The following is a 15,986-nucleotide window of genomic DNA, read 5'->3' on the forward strand; positions in this document are numbered from 1 at the left end:
CCACCCCATCCACCCTCCCTCATCCCACGCCATTGGGGGGGGGGGAGGGGGGCTGCGTCTTTGTTCCTAGTCAAGGCGGGAGGTGATGGGGAGGGGGCGATCCTCGTATTGTCTACAGCGTGACCTTTGACCCTTCTTGACCCAGGGCGACCTTGCACGCCCCTTGTTCCCGCGGACTCTTGTCTGGCGCACGCCAGAATCTATTCAACGCCTTGGGATATATATAATATAAAATATGGTCATGCGGGTGGCGGCCTTGACTGGCGTTGAGTGGTCTGTTATTTTAACTTGGCAAAAATTCGTTGCAGAACAAAAATGTACTTCTCGTCCGTAAGAGTAAAAAGATAATAATGATAAAAAAAAAATGGAGTGTAATGAAAAAAAAAATGGAAAAATCTGATTTAACGATGTTTGAGAACTGCAAACCCGTTCTTGAGTATTATTAATTGAGAAAATGTTTTCAAGGATCCCATGAAAGTTGGCAGGACGAGGAAGAGTAAGGAGGAGGAGCGGGAGAAAGAGAAAAGAGGAAGGAGGAGGAAGACGAGGGAAGTAGAGGAAAAAAAGGAAGAAATGATGAAAAACGAAACATGGAATGGACCATGTATCCCCTGTATGCATGATTGAGGGCATACAACTGAAAAGTACTTTGTCGTGGGGCCAGAACAAAGTGTATGAATCACGCCAATGTGTCGAAAGAGTAGGATGATGTCAGCCCCGAGGGAAGACAGGGGGGGGGGGAAGGTGATTAGAGGCTGGGTACATGACTTGGGATGACAGACACACAGACAGACATATCATCAGCATCCCCGTGTGCATATACTTAGGGACGCAACTCTCTCTCTCTCTCTCTCTCTCTCTCTCTCTCTCTCTCTCTCTCTCTCTCTCTCTCTCTCTCTCTCTCTCTCTCTCTATCCACCCCTCCCCGCTAGTTTATTGGCACCCCTACGGACCAGAGTCATATTTTTGGAGGCTAATCTTCACTCGAAAAAGAAAGCTGATCATTAAATTTCATTACACCCCTTCTTTCTTCTTTCCCTCCATGGCCAACTGTACGATTTCACCTCATCCGCGTTGACCCAGGCAGGTTGTTGGCAATGAAATATAATGCAATACAATTTGATACAAATGCAATATCTCTGCCTTCCATTAAAAGGTTAAGTATAGATAAACATGTAAATGAGTAAAACTTGATTCGTGGATCGGACTCGCTGCTGTAACAAAGTATACGTGCTTGGTAGGAAAGGCAAGGTGTGTCCGTCAGGAACTGAGGAACTGAACTTGGAAACTGAACTGAATGTATAACTGAACTATGATGTTCAGTTTTCTCCCTCCACGAATAGGAAGCTGGGCTAATGGAGAGGGGTGTGGGGTGGACCAGAGGTTAGAGTGCTCGGATTGTGGTTAAGGTCCGCAGTTCGAATCCTTCCCATGGGTCCCCCCCTTGTGCACGGAAGAGGTTATCCGTCGCGTGACATTATTTATTTATTTATTTATTTTCATTGTTATTTGTAGAATCTGTTGTAACACCTGACAGGCTTTTTACATATATTTTTCTATTATTCTATTATTTATTAATTTACATATGTATTTACATATTTATATTATTATTATTGTTTATTTTAATCATTTACAATTTATTTAATTTTTATTTTTTTTGGAGTGGGGATTAGGGACTGTACTGGCCTGTCCTAAGCTGAAGGAAAATATATCAAAGTTTCTGTACCTTATCAAAGGGGTTCGAATTCTTTCCCATGGACCTATGGTGGGGGGAGGGAGAATATCCCCCCCAAGACCTGTAGGAGGATAGGAGGAAGAACCCAGTGGCGAAGAAAAAGTCCTGCAGGCGTGAATGGCGACCTTGAACAAGGATAATATGCTACGTCGACTGGAGATGTTTGCGAATTGGTCAATTGACAAGAGAATGACGTTGGATCCATCCGAGATTGGCCTCAGTTATTATGACAATGAGTGTTATCGGTTACTGGTAATGATAATATGATTACTGTAATTGATAATAATGATAAACAATTATACTGAGGAAGCTGCAGCGGTTTCCCGGCGCGGGATTGATCTATTAGTGACAGAGTTGGACACTGTCAGTAAGGGAATTGAGTAAAGGTGGCGTCACACTAGGCATTTCTCGCTAACATGCTACTTGCTTTTGCTACTTCGTTTACTATCTTCCGTTTCTCAAATTTCCAAATGTCAAATGACTATTGCGTTATATGATAAGAAGCTCAATGGCTAAGAAAAGTTAAACCTAGAGTACGAATGTTAGACACATTGTTGAGCAGTTCTTACGGAAGTTTAGAATATTGTAACCGAAGTCGTTCCTACCCAGACGTAGTAGCAAAAGCAAATAGCATGCTAGGGAGAAATCCTTAGTGTGCCGCCACTTTGAAGGAAATTGAGTATCACTAAGAAATACGAGTCGTCTGAAAAAAAAATCAAGGATTGGATGGAATAAAGTAACTGTAAATCAGGTACGCTTTTTCAAAGGCTTTTGCGTCGGGTAGGTTTAAATAACGGGACGCAAAGTTCGTTTTTAACCAGAGTGAATTAAAGTAAGTGCTTTCTCGATAAGGAAAGGTGTTAAAATGTGTTTGACGTCAGCCATAAAAAAGTGTGTTAAGCCTGTCGTACCCTGCGGCTTTCCTCAGGAATTTCTCTTTAGATGGGGTCGAGTCTGAGAAGAGGCGACGCGAAGGCGCCCCAGAATTGTTCGTTCCTCTTGATTTATTTGTTTTTAATTTATTCAGATTTAATGTATTCTATATTTAGTTGGTTTTATTTTCTTTAGTTTATCTGTTTATTTCTTATGGGAGGGGGAGGTAAATGGCCCCGTTTTCATGATTATTATTTTTTTTTTATATTGTCGACATTTTTAAAGAGTGAATGGAGTCGATCTTTTTGACAAAGACATTGTACTACAATTGTTTTAGGACACATCACGGGCACTGAACTACTTCACCAGCACATTTGCTAAAAAGAAAGAAAAACAAAGCATCTTGATAATTCGAGTATTTGAGGATGTTCCTAAATCATACGAACCTCTCGTTAATGTCGAACGACTGTGACGCCACATTGTCGCGACAGACAATTCAAATTGTGTAATCACAGTAGGCCACACCCACTGGTAGTATAGTGCAACAGAGCTTGTATTACCGTGGTCAGTATCCCTCAACACCACCCAGTTGTAGACTTTATTCTCACAAAGTTAAACTAAACACAGTCTACCCCCATGCTTCAACATCCGCAGGAGACTTTGACCTCGTTGTGTAAAATGTGTGACAATGGTATTGAGACGACAACCCAACTAACTATTCTAAGATGATCAAACCTCGTGTGTTAGTAGTGGGGCACATGGACTACCCGCCTCTGACAAGAGATTGTCCAAAAGGATAGAAGCGCTGGTAAATTGCAGTCCATAACAACAACAACAACAAACCTCTTCTTGCGAGTGCAACCGACGCTTTCAGATAGTTTTGATTGGCTTAAAGGTGCGTTTTTGCCTTCTACCACAGCCAATGGCGGGAGACGTGTATCCTGCCTGGCAGCATATTTGTGTAAACGCGTTGGTTGTAGGTTCGATTAGAGTGATCATCATTGTACTTTGCAGCTCGAAGCAAAACGGACCCATTCAAAAACAAAGGATTAGTGCTCGAGACAATAAATTGACGATCATCGTTGAGCTATGAGCGGTAATCGCACCGAGCAAAACGTACCTTACGAACGGAAAATTCTCTTTTCTCTAATGGTTTTCTTGTAACTCATGACTACTCCCCCACCTGCCCATGGGGTGGGGGGATATGTTGTTGTTTGAAGCGGAATGTTTAATTGTAATCGGGTTATCATCGTAGGTAAAGAAGTGGTTTGATCAAAATGGGAATAGTGAAGGTCGTACGTACTCCAGGAGGAGTTATCCTTGTTGCGTCTGTTCAATTGAACTCGACAGAGGTCATCGAAACATGTAAAAATATAAGTGGCTGCAAGAGACCATAAGGCCTACACTAGGCAGTTCCATGTCCCTTGCCACCTGTCGCCTTTATCCATAAAGTTATCTAGTCTTCTCTTAAAACAACCCATCGTTTCAGCGCTCACTATGCCCGACCCGAAAACGCCTTAGAAACTACCGGATTGTTTTCCTAACATTTCCCCTTCCAAATAGGGAGCTACCCTAGCGGTCTCGTTCCTCAACACGCGTGTCTCACGACGGGTTTATTTGCTGTGCGGGGGGAAAGTTTGTTTTTGCAAAGCTTGCCTCTGCTTGTTTACACCACGCGCCGACGCCGACACCGCCTCGAGTTTTCAGTCAAGACTGATGTGGGTCTTGGTTCAGTTGGTTGTTATATTACCCAGCCCGTGTATTGTATACTCGCGCCAGGGCCGGTCCGTGTTCGATACCGCTCTGTAGTTATGTTTATGCTCGTTCTAGGACCCTGCATGATACGAGAGATTCATGCACGCATAGTCTCCTCTCTCGCTTGATCTTTGATGATTGAAACAACGGTTAGTGACTTATAACAGACTTGGTTGTTCGGATAATAATTTCTTCTCTCTTTGCTTAATAAGATCAATTGACGACACCTTTGGTTTATGAGGGGTTCCTCAACTGAATATAATCGCCAATTGTTAAACTGCCACTCCTGGATGGGTCAATTAAGAGAGATTTTTAAAAATTCTGACCTGTCCATTTCATGAAACCTGGCTGAGGTGAATTAGGAAACAGTTGTTACTTTAGGGGACAAAAGGAGAATTTTAATTGAAATATGGTAATCCTAAACCAGCCACCTAACACTATTAGAAAAGGAACTCTTCCAGCCCTCGGAAAACGGAATGTGGAAAGTTCGTGGGCTGTAGGCTTAGTTACCTTAGTAGGTTTTGCTCTGTGCCATTATCTCTCGTCGATGATCTTTCATAGCTCAACGATGATCGTCAAACGATTGTCTAGAACACTAATTTTTGGTTTTAGCGACTCTGGCGGCAGTCGCTCGAAGCAAAAAAGAGCCCCATTCAAAAACAATTAGTGCTCTAGACAATCGTTTGACGATCATCGTTGAGACGTGAACGAATCGTTGGGCTATAATCGCACCGAACAAAACGTGCCCTTAACCCGAAAACCAACCCTTCACGACACCATTGCTTGCTCATCTTGCTCCATATTTTTGTGCTCTCTGCACGCACTTCACTTTCCTTAAGCATCCTTAGGATTTGACCCTTTTTCTGTCCGAGGGCGAGGGTGAGAGGCTTGGAGGTAAGGAGGGCGATGGGAAGGGCGTCCTCACAGGTTTTTCCCCGCGTTCGGCCGAGATAACTGGAGCTCCGACGACAATGACGTATGCTAGGATGGAGGTAGGGTGGGTTTGGGGGAAGCCTGTTCTCTTTTATATTAAACCCTGTTTTTATTTTTTATTTTTAGTGTAACTGTATGTCATATACAGTTACAGGGATAAATTGTTTAATATACAAAATAGTTAACCAAAAATTGGTCTGAGTGGATGGGCAAGTGATGGGCGTGAGTGGAGAGGTTGTGAATTGATGATAAATTGACGACGCGGCTCGAATGGATTGCTTGTCTGCTCTCTAGATTCTTGAGCGGATGAGGGCAGTGGGGGTGGGGTGGGAGGGATAGTCACCACAAAATGAAGATGTGGGGTAAACAAGCTTTGGGGCCCGGTTGTGGAGGCGCTGTGTTTGAGTTTGCATGACCTTTGACCTGAGCAACGAGACGGGAGATGGGGATGACCCTTCATCCACAAGAAGCTAAGATAAGACTGACAACAAATGGGTGTGGGATGGGTGAAGGGTGGGCGTTTGGTTTGGCAAGGCCATCCCCTTGTAAGGAAGAAAGACCCATTGGGTATATTGGGGTGCCTTTTCCCGTGTATTATGTATGCATCTTATATTTACTATATAATTTGACAGATTTTTTGGTTGTTTTTTTACCAACACGTATGATGACTCCTTTTCACCCGGATCTGTGCCACCTAGCGTCTGTCTGGTCTGCATAATCGTCCCGTACACCACCACCATTTTCTTGTCCTCCTCCTTCTCCTCTTCCTTTTCCTCCTCTTCCTCCTTTTCCTCATCCGTTCTCCATCACCCCAGGTTTCCCACTTGACGCTTGGTCCTCGGACGCGAGCCCCGGCGCCGCATTTGTCTTGTGTTTTCTCTTCCAACGCTTTCGCATTTGCTTATCTCTCGTCTTGGACTTTGAGGACTTTTATTAGGGTTGGGCAGGAGGAAGAGGGGAAGGAAATAGGGGGTAAAGGGAGGAGAATGTAGAATGTGGAAGGTGAAAGAAAATAGAAATAGGAAGGAAGTTCAGGAGGAAAGTGTTGGGGGAGGACTATAAAAGAGGGGAGTGTAGAGAGAGAGGATAGTGGGTAGGATGACAAGGAATTCAGGAGGATGAAAGAGGAAGGGAGTAGATGGAGAAGGAGAATGTTTTGTTGAGGGTGGCCAGGACCTGCCCCCCCCCCCTCTCCACCTTCTCCACCTTCTCCCTCCCTCCCCCCCTCATCGCGATGAGGTCATCCAGTGGATGCTATTGGCGCTTTAAGTAAGGCGAGCTTAGAGTCCAAAGGACCCTTCGAACGTCATAATGGAGGGAAGAGGGAGATAGGGAAGGGGGAGTCGGGTGGGGGGGGGGTAGGAAGGAGCACAGTCGTCAAGGAGGAAAGAAGGATACAGGCACACTCGGTGACCCCGAAAAGTAAACAAACAAGCGAGTAATACTTCAGGAGTAAAGAAGTGTTTGTGTATTCGTTTTTCCGTCATAATTTATTCGCTTAAGATATTTATTTATTTACCCAGCATGTGTAAAAAAAAAAAGGTGATAGTGTCATTACGCGTTGTAAATATGAGGGGAGAAAATAGAAACGTTCGTCATTTATTACTTTGCTGGTCTGAAGAGTCAAAGAGGGGGGAAGGGGGCTTTTTACCCCTTCAGCATTGTGTGTGTGTGTGTGTGTGTGTGTGTGTGTGTGTATATATATATATATATATATATATATATATATATATATATAATATAAAATAGGGGGCTAAAGGTGTCAAGCTGTTTTACATATATGCGAGGTGGGAGAGGAGAGGATCGAATTGAAGAGGGGAGGAGGGTATAAATCGCTTACATCTTCAGACAGGTCTTCACTTCCCCCTTCCCACTCCCATGACTATATATATATATATATATATATATATATATATATCTATATATATAACAAATCGTCATATTTTTTTTAGCCAGAATGAAATAACAAAAGAGGGGTGGGGGTGGGGGGAGGTAAGGACAGGAATACTTAGGGATGATGTGGGGAGTGAGTGTTCCCTTGACTGAATAAAATTGCCTGGCGGCAGCTTCAAGAATTTCTGCAACATTAAAACGCAGCGAAAGGGCAGAGGCGAGGCTTGAGCCCCTCCATACAGTGGGCCGGGGGGGGGGGGGGTTGTCCCGGGAGGGAAATCTCCTGAATCACGGAACGGGATCATCATGACCTTTGGGCAGGGTCGTCTGCCAAGAACCCTAAGGTCGCTAGGCACCTTAAGAGTTCTCCAGTGATGACGTCATTTGATACCAGAGAGAGGGGGGGGGGGGTTGTCACAGGAACGTTCCGTATTTCATTATGAATATTTTTTCTATAAAAATCACTTGCTGGTAGCTATGATAAATACAGTCTATTTACCACAAATAATTGCAAATTTAATCTCGTTCGTAGTTGACATCAACACCAAGAAAAGAGTTTAAGTTAACATCGCAGGACAAGGTAACTAACCCTGTCCCCTTTTAACCTTGTCTGAATAAAATCGTCTTGCATAAGCCAGTAAAGAACCTTTATATTCAGAGCTAACCACGATAGACAAAACCAACTAGTCTAGGAGTAAAGACGACATCGTAACAGAGTTAAGTATCGTAAATGTAAGCTTGTTACACCTACACATGCTGCCAAGAACACCATGGATGAGTCCTCTGAGCCCGCAGGGCCACCGCGGACCTAGTGGACCTCTGCGGACCAGGATACTTCTTGTGTAAGCTTTCTGCGTTTCCTCACTATGTGGTACCCTTCTTATGCTCCTTCCCTCACTCCCTCCCTCACTCCCTCGGGACGGCTCCCTAAACACGGTGACCGTTCGAAGGGACCAGGCGTGTGGGAGTGCATGGTTCAGGTGAAGGGAGTTTCCACGCCCCCTCTGCCGAATGGAATCGTATGGGGAAGGCAGAGTCGATGTGCAAATAGATTTAGCTTCAAGTGTTTGACTCGGGAACCGCCAGCTGCCCTGTCTTGCGATCAACTCTGTTGCCCTGCATTGGTTTGCAAAGAACTACGTCCTTGTTGTGGGGTTTTTATTATTGTTGTGCTCTTGGTGTCTCTTTGTGTACTAAGTGCTCGTGAGGTCCCACCACAGGTGGCTTGCCACTCTTTGTAGCTCTTTGATGTGCGAGAATTGACGTCCTGTGCTCGTCAGACTTAGAATTGACCTTGTTCAAGTGTAGGGCTAGGTGTGAGAGCCCCAGATTTATCATTGCTTGTTTGCTTACATATTGTGTTCTGGTAGTCATATTACTGTGAAGGTAAATTTGTGCCTTGATCGATGTCCTAACCACGTTTGAAGAGATTGAACACGGAGTAGGATAGAAGGAGGCGACTAAGGATCCCCCCCCTCCCCATCCCACGAAGAATCCAGGCAAAATATGCTCAGACACGTACCCCCAACCCCCCAGGAGGGGGACTAAGGCTTCTGGGTGGCACCAGAAAGAAGTCTGGGCATGATACGAGACACATTCTTCACAAAGAAGTCCAAGACAATGACCTCCGGAGCGAGCGTAGCATCTGTTAAGCAGAGATTGGAGATGAGAGAGAGAAAGATTGAGAAGGGAGTCAGGCAGGCTCGACATGGCATCCTCGAGTAAACAGGCAAGGGTGTGAAAGAGCAGATGGTGGAGAAGAGGGGAGTGGGATGTGGAGTAGGTGGAGGTGGGAAGAGGAGGAGGAGGAGAATGAAGGGGATCCATTGTTACGCGAAACTTAAGCCGCAACTCCTGACGTACTCGGACGAACGCGCGCGCGCGCGAGAACGCTCATCACCCAGCAGGGACTTGGGTCTGACTTAGTCTTTGTCTGTGGCTGCTTGTGGCCAGACATCACCTTCAGAACGATGTTAATGAAGTGAAGGACGTAACTAAAAGCCCATAGGAGCACTAGAGGGGCCATGGCACTATGTGCCACTGGGGAAAGATTAATTGGCTCGTGAAGGTACGGTGAACTGAGGGGGAATCGAACCTGGGATTTCTAAGTCACGCCCACTGCTCGATCATCACCTGACTCATAGATATGCTCGCAGAAATTGTCCATGATTTTTATTTATTTATATATTTATATGTTGGTTTAGTTATTGTTTATTTTATTATTTTTTGTTTTCATTTCGTTGTTCATTTTTGTTTTTACGTATTAGTTTTTTCTAACACAAGCGTGAGAGCGAAGGATACGTATGCCTTGCCAGCCAGCCAGCCAGCCACTTTTATGACTAACTTCTACTTTACTGTCTCCTGTTCCTGCCCTTGCTTGTAGGCACTTCCTCTCGTTTAATACGCTCGACACGACGCATACACTTTGCACCCTCCAAACACACTTACCAAGTTAAGGTTTGAGGTACAGGGGCTGTATCGTCTGCCTGGGGTTAGGCCGGTGGCCCTGCAGAGGATCCTCAAGGATGTACACTTTCGTGTGGGCAAGCGCGGGGATTTGTACGTTGTTAGTGGTGATTCACTGACGCTTCTGTCCTTCAACAAAGGAGAAGGGCTCGGTAGAAGATGCAAATGAGAAGGGCGTCTTTGAAGTGGCACCGTCTACGGGCGAATCAAACTGAGCAGTGCCACAGAGTGCCAGCATTCACCTGGGGCCGGTCATCGTTAGATACTAGTGCAGTGTGATGCTGTGCTTGTTAAGTGAAAATGGTCTACTACTTCAGTCCAGGCTTTGCCCGTGAACTAAGTGAAATAACTGATTTGTGTGCACGTATGATTCACCATGGTCTTGGATCCCGTGTTGGACTCGTGATCGACTGCTCAGAGCTCATACAGCATATGTCCTATCTATAAGTAATGCCGTAACCTTGCGCGCACGCACGCACACACACACGCACACAAACACAAACACACACACACACACACACAAACACAAAACTTCTTACATTCTGTGTGTGTTTCATTTTAACAGGTTTTGCATATGAAAAGGAAATGTTATTGTGGCCACCTAATGTTCAGTATATATAAATAAAGTATACAGCATCCCACGTCTTGTAGGCAAACCACTTGTTGATTTCTTCAACAGAATCCTCACTATATTCTTTTTTAGAAACTTCGAGTTTCACAGTCTGTTGTTTCAGAGGCGTTAGGAGGAAAATGACTCGTAACTCGTGTGATTTACTCGAAAAGGGCCGACAGCTGCCTCACTCGTTCACCCGTGGAAAGCTGTGTCGACAACTCCATTTGCCATCCTCACCTCCATCCCTCCCTCCTCGTTTCTCTCCCAAATCTCTCCCCGTCCAACCTCTCCACCCACTTACCTCTTCCTAACATCAGTATTCACCCCCTTTTCCTCCCTCCTATTAATCCTTCTAATAACTTCAATAGCAATGAATGATGATGACTGTGGTCATTGAAATGATCGGCTTTGTGTATTTCATGTAGTTATTTATTTATTTTTCTAACTTTGCAGGGGCGGATCATCACTATGGCGACCACAAGTAACTCCCCTGGCCGAGCCGAAGCCAGCAACGCCGACTGCCCCTGCCGTAGCAACCAAGACCTCCCTTGCAGCCAAACCCAAGGTGAGACCCGCGGCCTCTAGACAAGAGGACCCAGTCCCCTCGAGGTCTCTCGGGGGCTCGTGTGTATTTGGGTCTTAACCGGTCTGGTCTCGTCATATCCTCGATGAAGCGTGGCCTCCACCCGGGTTGGAATGGGAGGAAATGGGGTCACTCTAGAGGTGGTTGGGTCAATGTGTAACACCCGTGAATGTTTATTCGTGTTTTAAACAAAGGTAATTATGGTGAGGCCATCCCTCTTATAAGGGGAAAATTATCTTTTGGTTTATGTATGTGATTATGTTGAGTATCATGCAGTCTTTAGTACTATTTCTTAGTGTAAGGTTCCCATTAATTTATTTTTAGTATGAAAAACTTCACTAAACTTGTTTTTCAGGTCTATGTTGGTAAATAAACACTAGTTTAATTTTACTACGCAACATTTACTGGTTTTAAGAAACTTCGAGTTATGAAGCTTGGGAATGTTTTGTTTCCATAATGTATTCCTTTTCAACCTTTTCAACCTCTTGGGAAAGAAACGTGAAAGGGATATTTAGAAAATATTTGACTTGAAGGGCATCAGTATGATGAAACTGGAAAGAAATAAGATTTGAAGGAATGCTTGGGAGGGGAGGGGATTGACTGGGTATGCGATACAATTGAGCAGGGATGGGGACAAACAAAGTGGCCAATTTACTGAAAGTAGGAAAGTCGCCGCAGGTGGATGAAATAACAGAAATGGTGAGTAAGAGACGGGAGTGGGCGTTTGGTTGCCTCCAAAGGATCTTTGAAGGGTTTTTGAAAGAAAGAAAGAAAAAATCCAGGATAATGGAAGAGTGAAGACTTTGAATTATTCTTTCGTGAAAGGGGAGTAATTGATGATGATACTCAGGAATCTTGGTGTGGATGTACCAGCGGACAGCAGAATGCCGGGCGACACTACAACAGGTATAAAAGAGTTGCAGGATCCTTGTGAAAAGTGCGGAGTGAGAGGAACATGGCAAGGCAAGAAGAAGATATAAACGTCTTGAAAACATCGAACCAGATTAAAGATATTTACTTCATAAATCTGTACGTGGTTTACCAGTTGCCCTTCCATGATTTTCATTGAATACGTCCCTTCGTACATTTAGGTATTTTTATTATCATAAAAACCTTAGCGTTGGGTTCTGAGCTGCAAGAGTTGGTCAGTCACCCTACTCGGCTCTTCAGCAATTTCTTCGCATTTGAAATCTTGAAGCAAGAGTCTTGATCTTCAAAAAGAAAACTAAAATTGCAAGAAATTGCTCCGATCCAGCGATACGAAGATAGCACGGGAAACCAGCCTCAGGCTCTAGCTCACGAGTTCTCTCGTGTACTCTATACTTATGGATTGCTGTTCTTTAGCCTCTTGGATAAACCACTTCAGCACTGAATAAAGTCGTCTCGCGTCCACTACATGACACTAATTTTTGGGTTGTGGTCTCCTTTATTAGACTCTAAACCCCCCCACCCCCACCCCGGGGTCCTTGGAGCTCAGGTTAAGAACCGCCGTTCCACTTGAAGGAAATGAAATACAAGACATGTGGTTGAGGAACAGGCCCACTTCCACTAGACCAGACCCAGCAGGTCTTCCTCGCTCCCCTGTGGGTACGTTCATTCAGACGGGGATCTGATTCCTGGTGGTGCAGATGACCCTCCCCAGACCCCCTGCAGCGGTCCGGCCAGTCCCGGGAAGGTCATCCGGGACCTACCGGATATAATCAATCATCCTGGTGTAGGAGTCTTCAATAGAGGGCTCTTCAGGTCGAGTATAGGGTCGGGGAGGATTCGAACGTCTCTTCGGAGGAGGAGGAGGAGGAGCAGCAGCAGCCTTGGAGGGGCTTCGTAACGGGAGTGAGTGGCTGTCCCTTCGCCACATACACTCTACCTCAGCAGGGAGATGGTGCTGCTGCTACGGATGCCCAGAGACACAACCATCAAGTCGGTGTCCATAGAAGTACCTAGACCCGCTGGAGGTTCTCCTACTTGTGCAGGTGGTCCTTGGGAGTTTTATGACGGACGTCAGTCTTTTTGGTCCCAGGGATCGAGGAGCACTTAGCCTCCTGTGGCCTAGCCGAATCCTGTCGGGGGGGGTTGAAGGTCCCTGTAGAGGAAGTGAAGTTGGTTTCCGTGATGTTGGTTCCTGTCCTTTTCGTGGTTCCAGCGTCCTCGTCAGTCCAACTGGCAGATGGACTGTTACAGATCATCGTGGTCGAGAGGGTGTCTTTGGCATGGTAACACGTTTACAAAATTCACTTTGGCGAACTGAAGATTTTTATTTATTGATCCGGTCCTTCCAGGAGTGGGTCGCGAGAAGCCGGAATATACAGGGTCTGGAACGGGAAGTCGAGTCCGGATGTCTAAGAAATAATTGGCCAAACGGTGCTAAGACCCTTCGGTAGACCAAACCTTCAAGCTCTTCGCAGGCTCTCAAGGACTACCTGACCTGACCTCGACTTGCTGACGGATCGAGCCTTCTACGCTGTCATCAGAGCTGACGTCATATCCGGAAGCATTCGCTGACGTCATTGTTGCATTCGCGCGCAGTGAGGGAAGGTCGAGGTAGAGGGTCGTGGTTGACTGGGCACCCACCCTCCCACTTGTTTTTTATGGCCGTCGAGTGTTGCTTTGGCAACTTGGCTCCGCCCTTCCCGAGTGTTCTAAGGGCGCAGCGTCTCAACCCTTCTCCTTAGACGGACAGACTTCTCACCTTCGGTAGTAGAGCCAAGAGGAACAACCGACATTGATATGGATTGTTGCAGTGGGGTTTGTTGTCAAGGAATAGTATACATTTAGGTGACTTGTGTACATTGTGTGTGAGAGATAGATTATGCTTAGGTTAGGTGTATAGTGTAGTGGTAATCAGGAAAATGAAGAATTTTGGACATTTATACGGAATTAATATTTTCTTTCCACCGACATGGATAGCCCGGGCGTGTTATTTATCGGTAGCCGTTGGAAATCGTACCGGGCTCTTCTTAAGGGGTGTGCAGTATAGAAATTTGTTGTAATGAATAATAGTAACAATGATAAAGGATTTGTGTATGCTTTTGAGGTACATTAACGAAACTGGAAGGAATGGCCACTATTATTGAGCATATAAAACAAGATTTTATGAATAAGAAGAAATTTTAAAGTATTCCTGTAGACTGTGGCTCAGCATGAGAAAAGATGGGCTGTTGGAGTCACCCCTGTACCCTCGTTCTCTCTCACAGCAGCAGCTTCCGTTTTCTTCGATTGGTAGGTCATTCAGGCCCTCCGATCAGAGCACGTGCTGTTTGGTTTGTGCACGCGTTTTTATTATCAGACATTTACTTTCTTTGGATATTATTTAGAGTTAAATTAACATTGATATATAAAATAATTTTATTTGAAAATAGATAGTTGTTTCGTATATTCCCAGAATATGGCTCGAGTTTAAAGAATAGCATACAAAATATTTACAAAAAACTCCTTTGAAAGCCAGATGTCTGATAATTTTGATTCGTAACTTAGAGCTCCTTCATAATGGCATGTCGCAGAACTTAACCATTGTGACCAGGAGATGACCTTCCAGAGTGCTACACAGTACTATGTAATACTGAATACATTTTAATGTGATGATAGAAAACAGTGTGGAAACTGTTTATTATTTAACTGACGCTGCTCAGACAATGATAATAAAAAACAGGAGTGTGCATGTGCGCGTATTCTCGTACGCACGCGTATAATTGCGCACATACACATGCACACACCCATATACACATGCATACACTCATGCACATGTACACAAATGCGCAAGCACACACATACACGCGCATATACCGTACATGCATATTATACAATCATGCACGCTCTCTCACACACACACAGTGCACGTACACGGACGCATGTACGCAATGTGCGTGTGTGAATGTATATATGTATATATGTGTAAGTATATACGTAAGTACATACATATATATGAAATGCGTATATATGTATACATGTATGTGTATACACATGTAAATATGTATATATGTACACCTTGACACCATCAGCAGCTTTTTATTTATTTTATTTTATTTTATTTTGTTTTATTTTCCTGTGTGATTTCTAACACGTTTGCCTGAGAGGCACTGCAGTTTCTTAGGTTTTTTTTCAGTTTTATGTGTATTTTTATTTGTGAGCCTATCGCCCTCTGTTTCCTATTATTCTATCCCTCTTGTCTCAACAAATCAAACTCGTTCAAATGTATTTATAAATTTTGTGTTTTTATCTTGTTTGTTCTTTTACGTAAATTGCCGCTCGCGTGCCTTAAGTTGTGGAAATGAGTAAATGGGGATTTTAATTAGAGATATGATCATGGAGGAATAACTACCGTAAAGTGATGATTCCACTCAGAACAGAATTTAATTTTGTATAATTACCGCTTATTCGGTTAAAAACGGACATAATAAGGTGGGCCTTATACACGAGTGAATACGGTAAATGCACCAATAGAATTGAATGTTGTGATATCTGGGGATACTATATTTCCTGAAGTTCAGTCTCCCCCCTACCCCCGGGAAGAGGGGGAGGGACTGTTACAAAGATGAACAACAAAATAACAAATAACGTAAAACCACTAAATAAACCGCGAATAAAAAGTTCCGTTGACGTGGCTGGTGGGGAAACAACAACAAATTTAGTTGTTTGTGATTTAGATAGCACCTTTCTCGGAACACCAGAATTAAAAATAAATTAGAATATTCTTTTAATGCGTGTTATGTCTGCTTTCTTTCCAAGGAAGGTGATTACGATTGACATGCTTAAGAAAGTACTGTTCAGCAATTGGGTAGATTTGTTGATCTAGATGTCAGGTGGATCAGGGCACAGAGATGTGGAACCACATTTCCCTGACTGCACATGCGTGGGATCAGTAAAATAACCATGAGTGGGTACTCAGACGTATGGGGCTGTTTTAGGAACTACAAATAATCAGGCACAGGCCCGTTTTGAAAGTCATTAAGCAGGTAGCAGATGAGCGACTCTGTGGCGCCACATCGCCGCGTCGATGTAGCTTCCCATAAGTTTTCATTGTTTAGAAGCGAAGCCGTGCACACGAGCGACTGTGTGGCGAGCGTGTGTGAGGCTTTGTTTCTAAACATTGGAAACCTATGGGAAACCACATCCCCGCCTCTCACCGATGCGATGAT

General features: G+C 44.4%; 1 protein-coding gene across 26 annotated transcripts in view; it reads left to right on the forward strand.

Annotated features, from left to right (window-relative positions):
• The window catches only part of Zasp52 (Z band alternatively spliced PDZ-motif protein 52), a 244,275-nt gene that overhangs the window by 159,471 nt on the left and 68,818 nt on the right, over positions 1 to 15,986 (forward strand). For all 26 annotated transcript variants that reach the window (XM_076186818.1, XM_076186794.1, XM_076186817.1 and 23 more), the window contains exon 3: positions 10,722 to 10,833. In XM_076186818.1, coding sequence (XP_076042933.1) covers positions 10,722 to 10,833 — 112 coding nt within the window. The remainder of the gene's footprint in view (positions 1 to 10,721; positions 10,834 to 15,986) is intronic.

Source organism: Oratosquilla oratoria, chromosome 6, assembly GCF_046742065.1.
Source record: "Oratosquilla oratoria isolate Oo_2021 chromosome 6, ASM4674206v1, whole genome shotgun sequence".
NCBI classification, from domain to species: Eukaryota; Metazoa; Arthropoda; class Malacostraca; order Stomatopoda; family Squillidae; genus Oratosquilla; species Oratosquilla oratoria.